Source organism: Pagrus pagrus, assembly GCF_965226575.1.
Source record: "Pagrus pagrus genome assembly, chromosome: 3".
Lineage (NCBI taxonomy): Eukaryota > Metazoa > Chordata > Actinopteri > Spariformes > Sparidae > Pagrus > Pagrus pagrus.
Genome location: NC_140187.1, coordinates 12335760 through 12355803, shown reverse-complemented (window position 1 = coordinate 12355803; position 20044 = coordinate 12335760). Strand labels below are relative to the sequence as shown.

General features: G+C 41.1%; 1 protein-coding gene across 7 annotated transcripts in view; it reads left to right on the top strand.

The window, feature by feature from the left end:
- Window positions 1-20044, top strand: part of nxph4 (neurexophilin 4) — a 117704-nt gene that overhangs the window by 58967 nt on the left and 38693 nt on the right. Inside the window, exon 1 of one of the 7 annotated variants that reach the window (XM_084348021.1) lies at window positions 11078-11147. The exons of 4 other annotated variants lie outside the window; for them this stretch is intronic. In XM_084348021.1, the coding sequence (XP_084204147.1) occupies window positions 11139-11147 (9 nt within the window). In that variant the 5' untranslated portion in view covers window positions 11078-11138. Of the gene's footprint in view, window positions 1-11077; window positions 11148-12650; window positions 13044-14305; window positions 14376-20044 lie in introns of those variants that run through there. 2 more of the 7 variants (XM_084348020.1, XM_084348025.1) reach the window with 2 other exon arrangements.

Here is a 20044-nt window from a genome sequence, read left to right as displayed (position 1 = left end):
CTCTCACATCCTCTTCCAACTGTTCTCTTTGATTTCCTTCTAACTTATCACCTACACTCATATGCAGCTGTTTCACATTAGCAAGTCTCATTTCAAGGTTGTGATGCCATCTGGGTTTTACAGTTTTCCTCACTGAATCAAAAAAGAATATTAACATTGAATTAATCTGAAATTGTTTCTGTTTATATTTATCAGTTCAGTTTTCCTTCATTATGTGTATGTGACAATGGCTGAGGTATAAGTGAGGCTAAGCAATTGGGACCATTTGGCAAAGGTTAGGGATTTTAGAAGACTGCTACCAGGCATACAACAGGAGCAGCAAAAGTATATGGTCGGTATATCTGTCAGCACTGCTCTGTCAAAGGTCCTTTTCAGCTCAACAACTCAGAATCTACCACACCTCAAACATAGTGTCTTCTGTATTGAACTAGTGCAGATGTCTGAAACAAATACCCACTGCTCTGAAGGTCCATTGTTCCTAACATACGCACTCTGGTATTACCAACTTACGTCAGAGTATTTAGTATTAACGGACAGTCAAGATAAATTGTGTGAATGTTAAGTCTTATATGAAAGTGAGTAATTTGGAATTATGGCCCACCAGAACAATAGGCAGTCCCCGACCTTAATATAGGAACTTTCAAAACAGAGTTAACAGATACAACTGTACAAATCCACTAAAACGAAAAGGATCGCTTGTGCAGGACTCAGGTTTTAGTGACCTATTTTAGTGACGTTTGTTCCTGAATATAAATCCTTCATGTGGAGTAGTGCCATATAAATGTCATTTTTTGGAGACAATGTCGCTGGATAAAGACCTTTCCTTTTCCAAATTCTCTTCCTTACTCTCATTTGCAAATGCATTACAGCTACCATACTTTATTTCTTCTCCACTATCTCCATCTTTTACTCTCAGCATTAGACATGCATACCTTATATACCTCTTGCTGCATTCCAGCCTGCTCGATTCCCTTCGCCACTTCCTGTCATTCTGATCCCTCTTAAACATGTCAAACTCTGGATGTGCTCCCCAGGGAATCCACCGCCACCAATCTGAATACTGAGCCTGAATAACAGGTGATGTGGATGTAGGGAGGAGGCAGTAACAACGAGTGGGGAAAGGGGCTCATGTGAGAGAAACCAAAGTAAGGCTGGTGCAGAGAGTAACCAAAATAACATATACCAATAACTTTAAATATAAACAGAAATGTGGAGCGGATGATCGCTGACATATGATTGTTTTAATGGGAATGTCTCTTAACAAGCTCCCAGGATGCAATGTAAGGGGAGCCCAGCCCTATGCTGATGGGAAGGCACCAAGGAGCTCATTAGGAGCCACAGCCCATCGCTGCTAACCCGCATCTCCTGCCCTACCCTGCTCCATCTGCATCTCAGAATGAAGGACAGGACCTAAACAATGCATCCCAGTTTGAACAATGCATGCTAATGAAGTGCGTGTGCATGCTGTTGTTGGTGGGTCGGTGAAGTCTCCATGTGTAATTGCTCACACTGTAGAAGGGCTGTTCTGTTGATTGTTTGCACCAAATGCTTTGACATTTTGAGTATGTTCCATCTCGGGTCAGTCATGATAAATTCATGGTACCTGCAGTGTAAAGCTCTGCCAGTGACACGGACAGTGCATTGGCTTCATTGGTCCATCTGGAATCTGACAGCTGACTGTAGCCATCATCTTGACCAGAGGAACAAAAGTACGATATTTTTCTCCCAGCTAAAAACAGCTAAAAAAAGAAACAAAGAATAGCAGAAGTGTTCCCCTTTCTTTTTGTTTCCTTGCTGTACAGTCCATGGTGTAAAAAATGTCTCCTCCAGTCAAAGGCTTCTTTCCACTTGTGGCTTGCAAACACATTTAATTGCTTCTGCCATATGATGTTGAGGGCTCGAAGCCTTTGTTGTACACAGTGAAGAGTAAAACACCGGACCACCGTTAGCTGCATTTGTGTTGTAAATGTGCAGTGGGTGTTTTTTTTTTCTCCTACAACCACACTACATCAGGCAGCCAAGAGCCCTTTACACAGAAGTTGTTATCACATGGACCTTTCCACCAGAACGCTGTCATGCGGAGGTCAAAGCTGCCGTTCTGCAGCTGTTGATTAGTTCTACCAGGAGGCAACGTGACAAACTATTGTTAGATCAACTCCTAACTTTTCACTTTCCCATTGTTTTCCCAGTATTGATGAAATGTAGTCATTGCATTTATTGTACATTCAGTGACTACTGTGTGTTTGATAACCTATGTAAATGTTGGCAAATAACCATTTGGGCTACAGGATCGTCAGAAGTCGAACTTTTACTTGCGCAAAATGTCTGAATTAAAAGTTAAGGGATGAGTTCACCTAAAAATGAAAATTCTGTCATTATCTACTCACCCTCAAGCGGATGGAAAGTCGGCCGAAGTTTAGGTAGTCACAAAACATTTCTGGAGCAAAAAACATTAAAACACACAACACAAGCCAAGTGTCTTCCAGGGAATTGGATTATGCCAGATGAGCTGTATGGAGTCATTTCATGTTTTTTTCAGTTGTTTTTTAACATTTCAAACAAGTCCCTTTCTACTAGCGAGCATGGTTTTGCTGCAAAGCAAAATTTTTACATTCTTGGATAAACTTATCCTTTAAAATAAACTTATATAAAATAAACAAACGTTAACTTTGTGATGCTTACATGCTCAACAACTTCAGGGGAGGCGTGCTCTATTGTTCAAGACAGCTTAATAAACTCTAGGTAGAATCAAGTGTGATAATTGCGAAGAAAGCAGGAGCAATTTGACTTCATTTCATGAGCTGACGATCCTGCTTAGTAGATCTTACAGGAAAAGCATTGCATGTCAGAAGTCAGTTTGACTAGAATCAAAAATATCATAACATGGAAGAGGTTTCAAACAAACAATTTTAACACATCTGTCATGGCTTATTGTCATGTTTATCAGTTCAGTCTCACTAGCATGTCAAATACGTATTTTATGGTTATAACATCTCTTTATTCTGAAGCGATAAATTACACTATGTATTTTTAAATCTCATTAAACATGTGACATCAGTTCAACACCAACACAGTGAACTAAAGTAACCAAAGACTTGAAGTGTGTAAGTAGTACACTGGGACTGTGGGGGGGAAAGGTAAAAATAAAATAAAAAATAAAAAATAAAATCCAGTCTCTTCCTTTCCTGCTTGAAGAGTAATAATGAGGGCCAGGTTGGCACCTAGACCTGCTTCTGGCTGGCAGCCTAGAGGAGGTTCACACTAATCAGCCTGGTGTGAAGGTATTAGCCTTGCCTGTCTGCGTGGACCGCCTCATTAAACACCTCACCTGATGGGTGCCACCGACCAGAACCTTTCTCAAGTCCCTCAGTTTGGCCTTCTCCTCCGAATGTCCCTGACAACATCAGCTCCCGGGCCACCACTCACAGGATCACTAGTCCCAAGGAACTGCTGCACACAAGAGAGGGATACAGTCCCCCGAAGTCCTCTTGTACAGTGACTTATAGCTCACTTTTGCTCTACTGTGTCCTGTTTTTATTGAGATGTGCAACATCTTTGCACGTTTGAATGCATCCCTGTTTTAATTCAAGTGTCCTAATGACAGCTAAGATCCACGCATCACTAAATTAAAATGGGTTTCTATCAAAAATAAAGCTTAGCTTTTACTAAATATTTACAAAGAAATTAATCAGATATCTTTGATGCCGTGGTAAGGGTTTTCACTTCTGTTCTAAAGTGGGGAAAAAATTAATATTGGAACTGTAATGACCTGTTTGAATTTATTCCAGTCCGCTTATGTAAAGTATATGAGTTGCGTTTGAATTCATTCGAACGTTTGCCAGAAAACAACATAAATTCTGTGTGCACTATCCTGAAGCCAGCTTGTCCGGACAAAGAATTTAATTAAACTAGAAGAGATTTGTGAGTGTATAACCATCTCTTTCAAACTCAGTAACCTGAAGTCCTGATGTCTGCAGGCAAATGTGCAGCTCTCTTGTCTATTTGCACCTGTGACCTCAGAACACCACTAACAATCTCTGGCTGTGCAGACTTCAAGGTGGCGACCTTCTATTCAGTCCCATCAGTGGCCAGAGTATTATGCCTAAATAGTGATGTCCAAGATGTCAGCAGTAGAGCCAGGACACCCTGGTCACAGGCTCTGCCTCCCAGCGGTATTATTATCAGACAGTCATTGCTGAAAGAGCTCTGCTATTTTGATGCTAAATATGTTTAATTTCCAATAAAATTCTTTGCAATAAACGTCCCTTGTTATATAGCTATTTAAAAGCTTTTATTATGAAGCAGCAAAACCAGAAAATGTTGGGTTACTCAACTAGTGGCAAAGCCCTCCACGGCAACGGCATTGTCCATTGCTTCTTCTGTGGTAGTTATGGGAAACTACATGTGAGGCAAAACATGTGTAACATTGTGTGATTAAAGGCTTTATGGTGGGATAAAATAGAGCAAACGCAATTGCAGCCAAGCTCCTGTGGAAGACAAACAAAGAGGGAACTTTTAAGATCTAAGGGGAAAATGAATAAGTGCATCTTTGCCCCCCCCCATATGTCTGCTGTGGGGAGCTGAGTATTTGCTTTAACAGCATGGCGGATCAGGAGTCAAGTGGCTAGATTCATTTGTTGGAGTGCGGAGGGAGTACTTGGAGTTAGGAGTGCCACAGAGAGAGGAGGAGCCAGAGTGAGTGTTAGAGGATAAAGAGATTGGCAAGCCGTAGGAGGTGAGAAGTAGATAAACCTGGAGAGAAAACAGACATACGGAAAAACAGACAGACAGAGACAGACGGACGGAAGGAGAGCAAGAGCAACACAGGTAGTAAGAGGACGAGAGAGACGGAAAGAGAGGCTTCAGTTCCCAGAGCTCTCAGACAGGCGCTCTTCCCGAGAGACTTCTTATCTACAGGGGGCATCTTTGACTTGATAATCCTGCTCCTCGTCACTTACACCACCCTGAACTCCCCCCCCCCCCCATACACACACAAACACACACACACCTCCACCTCTGCACCCCTGCCCAGGGCCCAGGGGAGTGAAGAGCTACCTGTCACTGTGCTTATACCTCCAGGCAGCTTGTGGGGCAGGATGGTGGTGGGGGGGTGGGGGGTTGTCACCGTGCCCGACTAAGAAGTCACCTTTCGGGGATATGAATCTTAATAAGGTGGGATGAAGGGGGGAGTGGGGGGAGGAGGAGGTGGGAGCAGATGCATGCTGCTGCTGTTACACTGTGTGTGTGTGTGTGTGTGTGTGTGTGTGTGTGTGTGTGTGTGTGTGTGTGTGTGTGTGTGTGTGTGTGACAGATGGGGAGTTGTGGAGTGCTGACAGGCCCTGTATGCTTCCTGGCTGCCAGATTATTTTTGGTAATTTATAACCATTGTTGCTTAAAGGGGCTTTTATCTTCAACGGTTACTGATACAACAACACCCCAACAACAGCAGTGGAGCCGGCTCCAGCAGGCTGCATCTTATTTGTGTGTTTTGTGCATTTGTGTGGTCGGGTGTCTGTATTTGTATGTAGTGGAGCACTGGAAGGTAGAGGTGCTCTCACTCATAGAAATGAGTCTTTGTGAGAAGGTGCACAGATAAACAAAGGAACTGCAAATGAACCATACTGTATGTGAATAGTGTAACAGTTTGAGCTCATAAAAAATTACTTGTTTGTTTGTGATCGCTGTTGTTTCACACATTGTTTGGAGCTTAGCGACTGGAATGAATGGCTTCATTCATTCGTCAGTATCACTGGCTCATTCTCGAGCTACTTCGGTAACAGCTGACTAGCAACCCTCTTTCCAACCTGTTTCGTTCCCTGGGCGTCAAATATGGCAGCTTTGTGACTGGCCCTCGGTGTCTGATACAGATGCACAAGGCACCCATAGCGTCTGTATGAGACTCCCCGGACCCTCAACTTCCTACGGTGTTAACCCATCCACAGCTATATTAAATGCTCAAAGCAATGATCATAGTATAAAGAGAAAATCTGGAGATGGTCAAGGTGGTCAGTTACCCATGTGACCTCGCTTTGTGTATCTCTGAAACCAGAGATGGATTACGTGAGTGTTGTCAGGTAAGCTTGATGTTGTACATCATCTGATGCATTCGGACACATCAGGGATGTAACCTGAGGTCACAGAGTGTTTAGGGTCTTTCAGCATCAGAGAGTGTCGATGCCTCCAGGCTAGAATCGACCCGGCTTCTATCTAAGTCTTATCTGTAGTCCAGGAATCAGTCCCCATTCCTTATTGCTGTCCTGAGGTCTTATATATAACCTTTTAGCTATCAGTGGTAAATAAGGTAAAGTCAAAAAACGATGTGGAGGTTTTTCAAAAGTTGTAGTCACAGCTAGATGTACTGCACAGGTCAACACATCCTCATATATGAACTGCTGAATAGGTCGATTGTCAGCAGCTCCTAAAATGAGGTTTCACACTGGACACGAACAGTGGTCTACTGAATGAAAGTCCTCCCTCTACGAACTTTTCACTCTTTATACTTCTTCTCCTCACTTCCTCCTTTGCATTTGTAATTATTACTACAGCTGCTAGAGGTCGCCGCCTGACAACAAATGTAAATATGGGTCGGAATAACCTGCTTTCACTTTCAGCCTATATGAACGCTTTTTTGGATGTACACCCTAACACTAACCGACAGGCATCCCTCTCATGTCATCTCACTAAATTGTACACAAAATATTGCTGAAACTGATGAGAATGCCATTAGTTTTGCAGATATTTGATCATAAAAAAAGTGTAAACAAATTAAGAATTTGAGCTAATAATGGCACAAAATGGAGAGTTAGGGAAGCAGCAAAATTATTGCAATGTTTCCCATTGGAAAACATGAATGTCTGTATCAAAATCTTTGCCATAGTTGACAACAGCACAAATGTCAACCTGATGGTGGCACTAGAGGAAAAGTGCCACTAGAGTCATTGGAGTGTCACTATGAATATGTGTACAAATGTACAACCAACAGTTGGCGAGATATTTCGGTCTGGACCTAACTGAGCGACAGACAGACAGACATTGCCATCCCTAGAGCCACGCTGATGCAAATCTCACGCGAGACAATTCTCATTCCTCACGCCGGACCAACTTCACAAAGAGTCATCCACATTGCCACACTGTCAAAATAATTCCAGCCGCATATTAAATCCTGTCCTGTTCTGACAGACAGACGTAATCAAATCCAATTATACCACTTCTCCCTTTGCTCCCCATTAGTGCTCATCTCCCATTCTCCTCTCAGATTCCCTTCCTGCAACAAAACATTTGAATGACAATGGCATAGTCCTAATACCCGCAACAGCCACACAGCTCGTGCTCTTCTGCTGTGCTTCTCTCGCCCTCTCTCCTTTCCACACGTTCTCCTTTCTAAAATCGATAGAAAGGAAAACAAAATGACAGGGTTTCATATCACTGCTGTGATACCACGAGACTACACAGGGAAATGACTATTTCCACACACAAAAGGCTCCATTACTGCCAGGTGACCTCTCATCATTGTGTTCCTTAACCTCCGAGTTAGACACCCCAGGATCGGCGCTTCAATGTATGTGTTTGCAGGTGTGTGTCTGTGTGTGTGTATGTGTGGCTGAGCAGCATAATTGTGTATGTACCAGGGCTCCTCATGCAATGGAAAGGAATCTGTCATTCATACTGACTTTTTTTTTTTTTCCTCGCACTCTTTTCAGGGACATGTTAGCAATGACTGCACAGACGTCTGTTTTTAGCAAAAAGAATTCCAGCTTTTCGAAAAATGTCAGAGGGATGGCTAATTATATTCTTCCTCTGTACATTTAGGCATTCTTGCAATTACTCATAATTACATGTGTTTATGGTTTGCTAATTGCTAGCTTAACTGTTATAACCATCAATGTAAACTGCTAAAGTGCATAAAGTGTTGTCCTTGCATTTTCGGCAATCATTTAAGAGTTTTAGATGCATTACCGCCAGTGTCAGGACTGGACTTTCTTGACTAAAGTGTAGAGAAGCATCTGTTTTTTTTCTAGATACAAGACCCTTGAAATGTCAAGTGTAAATATACCTAAAGTTTGTAATTAAAGAGTGTTACAGTCTAATCATACACAGTGTTTCCCACACATATACTTTACTTGGGCAGGCCACCTCACAGAAATAAGTAAGTTTGTCAGGTTTACAAATCTCAGCAATTCAAATCGACCACCAGTTTTCTAACCAGAAGGGACAGTTGTTGTTGGCGCGACGTCACAGTGATTCTGTTTAGATGTCTACAGTCTACAAACCATGGAGCTAGTAGGGCAAATCTGGATACATTGTGGGAGTCCTATGCTTCTTTCACAATGTAGGCTTATCGGCGCCCCAGTTCATCACGTTATGTTGTACTTTCACAGTTTGTCCAATTGGCTTCAAAGCCCGGGGCTCGTCCTGAGTGCTCGTGAGAAACCCACCTTTACTTTGAATCTCTGGGACCACTTTTTTTTCTTTTCTTTTTTTTTTTTTACTTTACTCCTCTTCCTTCCCTCCTTCTGGTCCCTCCATCTGCTTCTTCTCCCTATTTTCCTGAATTTTTCCACCTTCTCTTCTTGTGCCTCTACCTCCCGTTCTTCCCGCCCATGCCTCTTTCTTCCTCATTTGCTGATTCTCCTGTTTCCACTAGCTTCTTCATCCTCCTCCATCATACTCACATTGTTGTCCTCCTTAATCAACCTCCTTTACCACCCTTCTCCTCCACCTCCACCTGCGTTTCTCTTAATCCATCAAAAAACATTAATGTTGAACTGCTTTCAGGCTGTTTTATGGTTAAATATGTGTGTACTTCTACATAGTCCCCACTGTAATTTACTGTCCATAATGATACATGCTGAGTCTAATTTGTTTGCAGACATGAAGATGATAAACACGAGCATCCCTTAAGTGTGCAGTTTTGGAGATGATGAAACTTTCTGCTGACATTTGGGGAAGTAAAAGAGGAATAATGATGTGAGGATGATATTTGTGAAAGTAGATGCACTGTGCTCTTGCTCAGAGCATGTTCATTCATTTACTATAACCATGCGGCGACCGAGTGACTCGGAACAGAAGCGTAGCTGCTAAGTGGAACAGAGAAGGGGAGCAGCTGGGCGAAATTCACCTGCCACTTCCAATGTGGATCAGAAATTGCACTCACACCAGCAACCCCTCTCCGACAGTGGGGGAAAAAAATTAGGGGAAACAGGAGGACAGAGTGTGCTGTGGCCATACAAATCACACACAGTAGATTGAATGGCGGGCAGTGATGGAAATGGGAAATGGTCACATTCTTTGAGACCTGCTGTGTTTGATAGACAAGGTTTCATGGTCTGCTGAAGATGAAGCAATGGGTGTAACGCACTGATTTACAGCAGCGGAAAGATTGACAGATACCAAAAGAGTAACTTACTCTGATGGTCTTTGTTAAACTGGGTACTATGTTTGTGTGTGTTACTGTGTTGAACATATGAACTATGTTTATGTACTTATTTATCTATCCAAAATACTTTTTGAGTGAAATGTCATGACTGCCTGAGTTACGTGCGTATATGGATTGCTATCACTTTGTACCACCTACAAGTTGTTTATAGGTGGTCGGGGTGGGATGGGCATGAAAGAGAAGGACTTTGACACAAGATCTCGGGTTTGTAGCTTTAGTTCTTTGTTTAGTTAGAAGTGATTTTGTTTTTGACCTATCACTTAGCCTTACCCCCTCCGTTTTGGGTTAGGGTTGGGAAATATGGGTAGGGTAAGGGAACGTTGCAAATGAGGGGTGGGGGTAAAAATGTAGAAACGGGATTAAGCCTAAGAATCATTGTGCTTTTGTCACCTTAGAACGGGCACTTTAAATCTATGGAGGGAGCGGGTCCTCTTCCATGGAGTTCGCCATATTGCACTGCCATGTTTCTACAGTAGCCCCGAAGGGACAAAGCAAGCACTGGCTTTATAGAGGGGCATTTTTCACGAGTTTCACAGCCACCGTGGGTTCTTCTCCATGCCTGGAAGGTGAGTGCGAGTGGAGGGGTATTCAGTTGGTTGTGATCTGCAAACTCCTGCACATTATGAAAATATAGCAAATATGTTGCTTGAAGATCAGTATGAACATTTTGCAAATGTTATTTCCTTTCTTTTATTTCCTCATTATATCGATGATTTGAGTGACATCATGTTTTTCTCCAAACATATTTGTTGTTGCAAATTAGTAGTATATACTGTACAGTATAAATGTAATTTCTAGGTGATAAGATTAGTTTTTTTCTCCTTTAAACACCTCTCTGAATACGTCACTACTTAAAGGGGCACTGTGTAGTTTTGGAGATAGAAATTCAAAACCAGACTTTTAATATTAATGATATTAAAGAGGTAATAATACAAATTCAGATATGTTTATTTTTGAAAACTAAGACAGTGTGTTTATTTAGCTTGTTTAAGCATAAAAAAAAATCAGTCAATTGAGATCTTTCTCTTCTGATTAAATTTTCTTCCCCAGAACTACATAGGGCACCTTTAAAGATAAGATATGTGATATTTCTCTGTGGCACAACATTTTGATTTTTAAGTGTCACTACCTGTAGATTTCATCTCTGGCATCAGCTGAACCAGGAGTAAAGTCTCTCTAAACTTGCCTGACATGTGAATGATTAAATCGGCCTAACAAAACATCCAGCCCTGCCACTGCATACTTGAAATTTTGCTTTAGCAGGCATGTTATTAGAAATAACTTCCTCTTTTTGCTCCAGAATTTTGATCATCCAGTAATTTGCAGACTTAGTGTACGTCATAGTGTATTTACCAGTATGCCACTTCATTACCTCCCTTGTGAAAGCTCCCGGTGTTCGAGTCTGCATGCAATGACACGTTGCCTCGCAGGGAGGCAGTGCTGTGTCATTCTCATACTGATGAGATCCGCAGACTGACTGCAAAAAGCCTGATTCAAAGAGTGATTGCAGATTCTTAATATATAATATATAGAGTCACACACGGCAGTTCATTTGACACAGACACTCCTCTCCATCTGTGACAGGGTCTCACAGAATAGGCCAGCCCTATTTTACCAACCCCTCAGTCCATCAGCATGAAGTGCACTTTGGCCACAGTCCACAAAACTGGCTTTGTCAGTGCGAGACCAGGAGTAGGAGGAGATGCCACAGGTGAGCTTGTGAAGAAGAAAGTGCTGCAGTGACTTATATCTTTGAGTTCAGGGACAAATTCTCTTGAGAGAGACAGGGAAAAATATTTACTTGTGTCCAGCATACTGTAGACATTCTGTAAACATTTAGAAAAGCTACAGACAGAGAAACAAATGAAAAAACAGTAAGACAGACAAGTAGACGAAGAGTCATTGGAGAGAACTAATAGACAGTTAGCTGGTCGGTCAGTCATTCAGACGGACAGTTATCCAGAAGGGACACACTTCATCATACACCGACAGAAAGTCGAGATGGACATTATGCGTGTACAGAAGAGACGTCTGCCAGTCGCTCAGCCCAGATATGTATGACTGATTGACAGCATTATGTAAGGCTACACAGACAGACACACTGACAATCGGGCAGACAGACGCACCGATCTCCACACAGACACAAACAGGCGAGCGAACACTGCGCATCCCAGATCAGTTCATTTTAAAGGTCCACAATCAGGCAGGCAGCAGCTGGGACTGGCCATCAGGGAGAGATGTGGGGCCATGCTGCCCCAATATATCCATGCAACATTAATATTTCAAAATTGTTTTTCTGGGAATTTATAGTCGAGCCAGCTTGTGCTGTTGGCCTCCATCACACACAGTCACTTAAATGTTTGTGTAAGATGATGATTGTTTTGCATTTGCTGCTGTGTATTAGAGCTGAAGATGCCACAAAGACCGTGAGGCAGAGTCACATATTACTGTAAATACTCTCACTATCTATCTATCTATCTATCTATCTATCTATCTGAACTGTGAAGAGCCACAGGTCGGGTCAACTACATTTGTTTTCTGTTCATAATTGAAATAATAAAGCCAATATTACATAAAAAAGGTGAGATTGAGTTGTCAAATGAGAGGTGGTATAAAACAGGGCTGCAGTTATCAACTATTATTGTTGTTTTTGATAAATCTACTCATTCAAACTGCTTGTTTTGTCCAAGCAAAGAAAGAAAAGACAGAAGGAAAAAGAACGCAGCAAATCCTCACATTTGTCAAGCTGGAACGAGGAAACGTTTGGCATTTTAGCTTGAAAAAACAGCTCAAACACAACCAGAATGAAACAAATCTCTAATACATTTTCTGTCGATCCACTAATAGTTAACAGTCCAGTCTGAAACAATGAATGAATGAATGGATGAAAGTTGGCATCTGAAAGTCATATTTTAAGCCAACATTGCAGGAACTTTGAGGAATCTGAAGCGTAATTCTTGGCATCTTCTCTGATTAAGTGCCGAGGTGAGTAAAGTCACCCTATCATTTAAACACTGACAGGTCAACATATGAAAACATGCGGTTGTGGTCAGTGTGGTTTCCCAATAAAACGAGAGCTCCTGTGCGCCGTGACGCGCGCATGGACGGAGAGAGAGAGAGGGAGAGGAGGGTGTGAAGGAGAGAGAGAGAGAGAGAGAGAGAGAGAGAGAGAGATCAGCCAGCCAATATCCCAAAACACAAGAAGCGCTGATGATCTGCGCTGAAATCCCCTCTTTGCCTCCGTCCTCCAAACTTCCAGCGAGCGTCCGGCATGAGCGGCGGCAGACAGCATGGATGCGCCACATGAGGCGGACCGCAGAAACTGAAGCCACCGCTCAAAGTTTCCCCCCCAGCAGAGCTCCACTGTGACACTGACTGAACAAACGCACAACTTTACGCGTGTTTTTCTGCTTTCCTGATACTTTTTTTCTTCTCCTCTCGTCGCCTGCCTGTTGGGATTGCTTGGATTCCGCGGCGTGTCTTTATATGTTGAGCCGGGGAGACGTGTAGTTTTTTTTTTGTATTCGGGGTGGTCCGCTCAAAGGAAGGTGACATGCAGGTTCTCGGCTGGACCATAGTTCTCCTGTGCCAGTGGATCCTCCGGAAGGTGAGTTTATTATCATCCTCAGGAGAAAGAAAAAATACCTCCTTTTTATTTATTTATGTTAAATTCAACCACATGATGTGAGGTGTGTGTGTTGTGCGTCTGGAGAGCAGCACCTGTCTTCTCAGGGAAATCAGGGTCACGTAAAGATTTTTTTTTTTTTGCTGCTGGTCTCAAAGATTTTATACTTTCTTTTTCCTGCATGTGCAGCGTCTCGTGAACTTGATTCAAAGTTGTTTAGACTCCAAACAAAACCCGCACAGGGCGCATTTTATCGCTTTACTATGTCTTTTTTTCCCTCCATCAGTTTGAATAATGTGCGACTTTTGCCCGATCTCCAAAACGCGCAGATCTCTGCTGTCTGTGCGTTTCCTCCCCTTTACTCCCAGTTAAGCAGCCCTCCTTATCTATTTATCTATTTGCGCTCCCAGCAACTTCCTCTAATTTTTCTTCAGAAGTTAAACACGCCCGTGGCTTGTGTTATTATCTCGGCATCGCTGTGGCAAAGAGTTTGTACGCCTAGGTTTTCTTTTCTTTTTTTTTTCATTTTTGCTCTGATGCTGCTGCAGCTACTGATTATGTGCCGTTAAATGCGTGCGTGTGCGCGCACACTCGTCTTGTGGCTGTTTGCGCATTATCTTGGAGTGTTTCCCTGATTGCTTTTCTACACTGACAGTAATAATGTAGTTATTATATACAGACATCCACACACAACTGTTCACAATGCAATACAGCACAGGAGAACACAATAGAGGGCTGTCTGTCCCAGCAGCCACACACACACACACACACACACACACACACACACACACACTGTACTCAGTGTGTCTTTGGCTTCTGCAAGAAATGAAAGAGAATAAAAACATGACCTTTCACCGTGATCTTCCTCTCCTCCCTCTTCCTCCTCCTCCTCCTCCTTCTTCCTCTTCTTCTCCTCCTTCTTCCATTATGGATCATTTCACCCCCCGCTGGTTTTCATTAAAAAAACAGTTACTGTATCTTCAAATACAGTTGTAAAAATATTCCTGACACTGTTAAATCATGTTGAGGTATGAAAAGACTTTAAAAAAAAAAGAAAAAAGAATCTGCTATCTTATAAATCTTTATAAGGCAGCTGTGAAAGTCTAAAATGAATCTTATTAACAGAGGAACATCACTTGATTCAAGTGACAAACTGTTGTGTGAGGAGCTGATGAACCCTCACTCCTCACAGAGTTACATGGCGGCTCTCTCCGGAGAGAGAACAATGGAGACTTTGGGTCAGTTTGGTTTGTTAGTCTTTTTAAAACGGCCTGTTGGCTGCTGGCGGATTGGGGTGAGGCTGCATTGTGACAGGTAATAACACCTACGCTTCTTTTTGAAGATTGAATGCAAATCATTCCTCTTCCAAAGTGGAACTGCTCTGCCTCTTCCGCATCAGAGTGAAGCTCGGGTTCAAGTACCGGGATCGACTTGATATTAGATTATATCAGCCACGCTTTTCAGTAATGTGCCATTTGAAATTGTGTTGCATCGTTTTTCTTTTTTGTGTGTGTGTTTGTGTGTGTTTCCTGAGGAGTGACGGGGGGATACGAGTCTTGTTTGCCTTCAACAACAACGTGTTGTAGATGACACGGTGATTTGGCTGACATAAGGATGACAAGTTACATCCTCGGGAGCAATATTAGCTTGAGGGATTAATAAGTGAGGAGGCAAAAGAGGCAGTGAGGGAACGAAGGCAGGTGAAATATTCTGTAAACAGAGAGGAGGAAAGAGAGAGGAGGATGTCAGCGGAGGGGAGGGAAGGAAAGGTAATATTAACGATCTCTGTAACTTAATTTCATGCTCTCTTTGAACAAAAACCCAGCCATTTACAGTAACTTAGAGGCCTGTTGAAGCACATGACAGTGCACAAGCGAGAGGAGAGGAGGCAGGGATGTGAATCACACAGTCGCATTCGTTTGAATTCTCTGACTGAATTAAAAGTGTAAAATTGTGTAGATCATTTTCAAAAATGCGTTAGGAAAAATGTCTTTTTTTTATACACGCTCGGATAGGAACATTTTGTGGGTGGTTTCTCACATTTATGTAAGAAATATAAATAAATAAACAAATTGCATATGATGTCCAATGCTGCAATATTACACTTTTTCCACCCCGTGCTTTTGAAATGATATCTACAGTAACAGCACTACAAAAGAAGAAAAGATGTGTGAAAAGCTTCTTTGCTGTTTTATGCTCCCAGTAGGAACAATAGCATTAGCCGGCATCTCAACCTGACAAAATCCTCTTATCTCCCCCCATAAAACAACTAGCTATATACCCCAGGGATATTACAGCAACTCAGTCACTTTAATTTCATTATATATAGTCCTACTTCCTTTGCAATCCTGTCTCATATATTCTGCATGGCTTTGCATTTCAGTGCAGTCCCTCTCCCTGTAAAACGTCCATGTATGAAATACAACAGAGTGCGTCTCCATGCCCACATGTTATGCACTTATTCGCGCCATTGTCGGGGAAAAAAAAACATCAGAACAGCAGTATTGGATGTTTTTTTTTTCTCCACCACTGATTTAACCAGGTGGTTGGTGGTTTCCCTCCCACTCTCTGTCTTTTTCGTCCGTCCATCTGTCCTTCTGTGGATCATCTAAACCGTCAAACGGCCCAGTTTCAAAAAGCAAGAGGCACCACTGGTCTGTAATCTGTGCAAACGGTATTCTCTGTTCACTAACCGATTAGATATGTAATCTGTTGAATCACGATGACAGAAGCAATCACATTACTGCTGTATCTATCGCCTCTGAAATTGTTCCCAGAGATCACAGCATTCTTTAAGCTACATAAAAGAGGCTCAGATTCATGCAGTATTTTAATGGATTCTAACATGGTTAGCTTAAGGTTAAGCAACGATCCATTTTTATTTAATTTGTTTTCTCCCCTTTCAACAGCCCTATGCCCCATTTTTTTGACAAGCCATTACTTTTAAAATGAGTTATCACCGGCTTGGTGCAGTGAATGGTTCCACCTCAGGCTTTGCATGAGCCTTAAGGAGAGGGGAATTTAATTTAACAGTGTGAAGATGTCATATATTTTAGACTAATGTAAAATAAAACATCATTAGAGACGTGTGGGTTCTGCTTTGCACATGAATCTGTCATCTCTCTTCAGGTTATAGAGCTCATGTAAAACTGCAAACTTGAACGTAATTGCATTTTTTCTTGTGATTTAATTAAAACATTCTTTTTCTTACAAAACAAAGACAGAGCTTGGGCAATCATAACCTTCTCATAATCCCACAATTTCTAGATCCTGTTCCATCCTGATGCAGTTGTAATAATGGAGGTGAAAAGCAGGCACAAAAATGAAAACTGTGGCGCCCAAACCCAATTACAAACAATGTGCGCACCCTCTGTTTGACTGACAGCTCAACTACACCTGAAGTTCTGAGAAAGGGAGCATTATGTCTCAAATTATTGATAAGGCGATTGTATTATTTTTAAAGCACAAAAGAAGAGAAAACCCAGAACATACTCGGGAGCATGAACACTGCTGCAGCTCTCACTGCTGAACAGGCCTGTGGTGAGGGTTTGGTTCTTTCCTGCTGGAGCCAACTGTTCATGTTTGATATGTTGATGGCCCCGGGTCAGAGATCCAGATACTGTGGATGCATAGGAAATGCATTTCATCATTATTGTTTTTGTTAATCTCAATCGTGATATCAGAATAAATCCTAACCAGTAGCAGTACTCCATTACAAGTTAAAACTCCTGCATTACAACTATTACTTAAGTATTATGAGCAAATTATATATGAAGTATCAAAAGGAAGAACATTCATAATGAAGAAGAATCACCATCATGTGTTATATTATATTGTTGTATTCATATGTAGGTAGCATTTACTGTTGCTGTTGGCAGATGAAAAGCTTAATTTAACCATTTTATATCCAGCTGGGGAGGAACATCTATAACAATTTATTATATTTTATAAGCTGATCATATATTTTGTATGTTAAATCTTAATCTGATGTTTAATAAGGCCAGTGTTTCCCCCCGTTATGTTGTGGAGTTGATGTATAAAGCAGCATAAAAAGGAAAGTACAAGTAGGGCTGCAACTAACAATGATTTTTGTTATTTGAATAGTCTGACGATTATTTGCCGTATTGATTGTTTGGTCTATAAAATGTCAGTGCGACAAATATCAATCCCAGTTTCTCAAAGCCCAAGGTGATGTCTTTAAATGTCTTGTTTTGTCCGTCTAAAACCCAAAGGTATTCAGTTTGAAATGATACAGTTCAGGGATCGACCAATGTTTTTTTTTCCTTTCATACCGACAATGATTGTCAGTCAAGCTGACCAATAAATGACATTTGGAAACGATATAGATTTGCATTTAAAATGAAAATCTTCATGTCAAAATTTAGAATAACCAGTGATGGAGAGCAATGAAGAACAATTTACTCAAGTACTGTACGTTGAGGAACATTAAGTAACTTTTTCACCTTAAAGTAACAGCTTCAAAATCATTTTTATGGTACAGTGTCTTGTAATAGTGTGAATGGTGTCTCTATCACTTGTTTCTGCACCAAGTGTGAGGGTGGGATCACAGCGTTACATACATGCTTACCTCAACATACAAGTTTTCAACACACAACATTGTTGTGACGTGATGAGTTTTGTTTGTAGTTAGCACCTACATTACGTCTGACAAGTCGTTACAGAGCTGGGATTTGTATTTACAACAGTGGTGTTGCACTCAGAGGCTGTGGGGGGCGCCGAATCGCACATAATGCCAATTTCTACATAATGTTGCCTTAAGTGAAATTTTCAGGTACTTTACTTCAGTATCTATTTTCACTTTTAGTCTTCTACTTTATACTTCCACTCCACCATGCTTATTTGATAACTTTAAAGGTGCACTATGTTGTTTTGGGGAAGAAATTTAATCAGAAGAGACTAAATCACAAACTAAATAAACACACTCTTTTTGTTTTCATGTCTGAATGAACTGAATAAACAAATTGACCTTAAAGGACAATACAATTTCATACTGTTTTACTTTGTTTACATGTGGCGGACCCTGCCACCTTTCTAGCTTCAAAAATTGTTCTGGGGACCTTATTTTCCTCTGAGAACAGCTTGTTTAATCAGTTATGGAAAAATTATTAATTGAATTAATAATTAAAATGAATTTCTTCTTCAAAACTACATGCTCCTTTAAAATATATATAACTTTTAAAGAGATTCAGATTATACAGTGCTGATTGGCTATTATTTGTGACATGTAACCAATCAGAGTTTTCAAGTGCGACCACACAGTGGTGACTACAGACAGAGAGAGGATGCTGCATCAGAGCAAAAGTATTGCAATTTCAAATTAATTAATTTTATTTTGCAAACAGGCACAAGAAACACTTGATCAGAAAAATGCTGAAAGTGCTGAAAGTCTATCCCTGATACGGTAGAGAAAAGCAGGAAATCTCCATATTTGACATCCGAAAACATTTTCAGCGTTTTCCAACATTTTTCACAAAAATGACTTAACGATAGATCAATTATCAAAATCATTGCCGGTTATTTTTCTTTTAATCAACTACTTGATTTGTCAACTCATTTTTGCAGACCCAAGTATCTTAGAAATTGGACTGAAGCTCAATATTAAAGTAAATGTACTATATTACACATCACTGATTGCACCAGAAAATGAGCAACAGCAGGGTTGTTTTTTTTACTTCGTACTTAGACATTTTATTGCATAAGTTATATTTTTATGTTTGTCTTTCATGTGATGGCCTTGTAGCGTCCTCGCAGCATGGGAATTTGCATTCTGTGTAACGCAACACTTCTCAGGCTTAATTAATTTCCAGGAATTTGTATTTTTGGACACTGTCAGTGCAGAGGAACACCAGAAAATTACCCCTCTTCACAAACTGGCCGTATATGGAGCGTCATTGGTAATCGGGTAATAGGTCGTTGCTGGGAGAAAGACAAGAGGAGAGTGAGTCAGGAGTTTACAATCAAGTACATTACATGCAAATATATCTCATAGTGGTATCAGAAATGTGCAAAAAGCACAGAACACATGCAAGGATTAAATAAAGGATTGGACTTTTCATATCCAGCCACTTTAAAGTGAATGTTAGACATATTGCCTCATTTACTAAAATCCACAGCTTCTTCACATTTCAGCATCTACAGTTAGCTCCTTTGAAGCCATTCTGGAGCAGAACAGATGCGTCTCAGGTTTAAATGCTGAGGCACATCACACTTCTTCAGGCAGACAGGAAACAGCTGGGAAGAGAAGCTGCGCTGTTTTCACTGTCACACATGCAACCGGCTTTGGAACTAATTTGAGGGTTGGGTCCTTAAACTTCTTAAAAACAGGACACAGATGAGAACTTATTCCCAATCTGGGCCTACTGACCCGTCAGAAATAAGGCTGCCTGTGCTACATTCTGGATGTTTATCATGTTGCTGTGAGAGATTCGATCTAGAACTTCACTCCTGATTTTCACAAGCATCACAGATGTAATGAATCTCCTTTTTTTTAATCATTTTTAGATAATGAAAAGTGGTCGGTCACATATTAATATTAGGTCAGTGCCATTTAGATCAACTCGGATTGTTGAATTACACGGGTAGTGATATGCAAAAGGAGCTTTTCCTGTTAATCTGAGATTAGTTTGGCTGTCTGGTATCTTTTGTTTATACGAACGACAGAAACAATGAGAGCTCCTGTGGCACAATTTAGTCATGAAGCGAAAAAGGATGATTAATTTTGTTAGTTTTTGTTGTGCTGCCATCTGGAAAATTATTCTCACAATGTAGTTTGTATAATTATGGAGTACACTGAACCAATCAGCTAAACTTACTTTTTTTGTGTCAAAAGCAACAGGTTCTCACTCCCAACTTGTGAAATATATCAGTTTTGCACACGACGGACTCTGCGGTCAAGTTCGTAAAAATACTTAATAGGCCAATCGGTTTAGATTTCCTACATAAAGCTTGCTGTTTACAGTTCA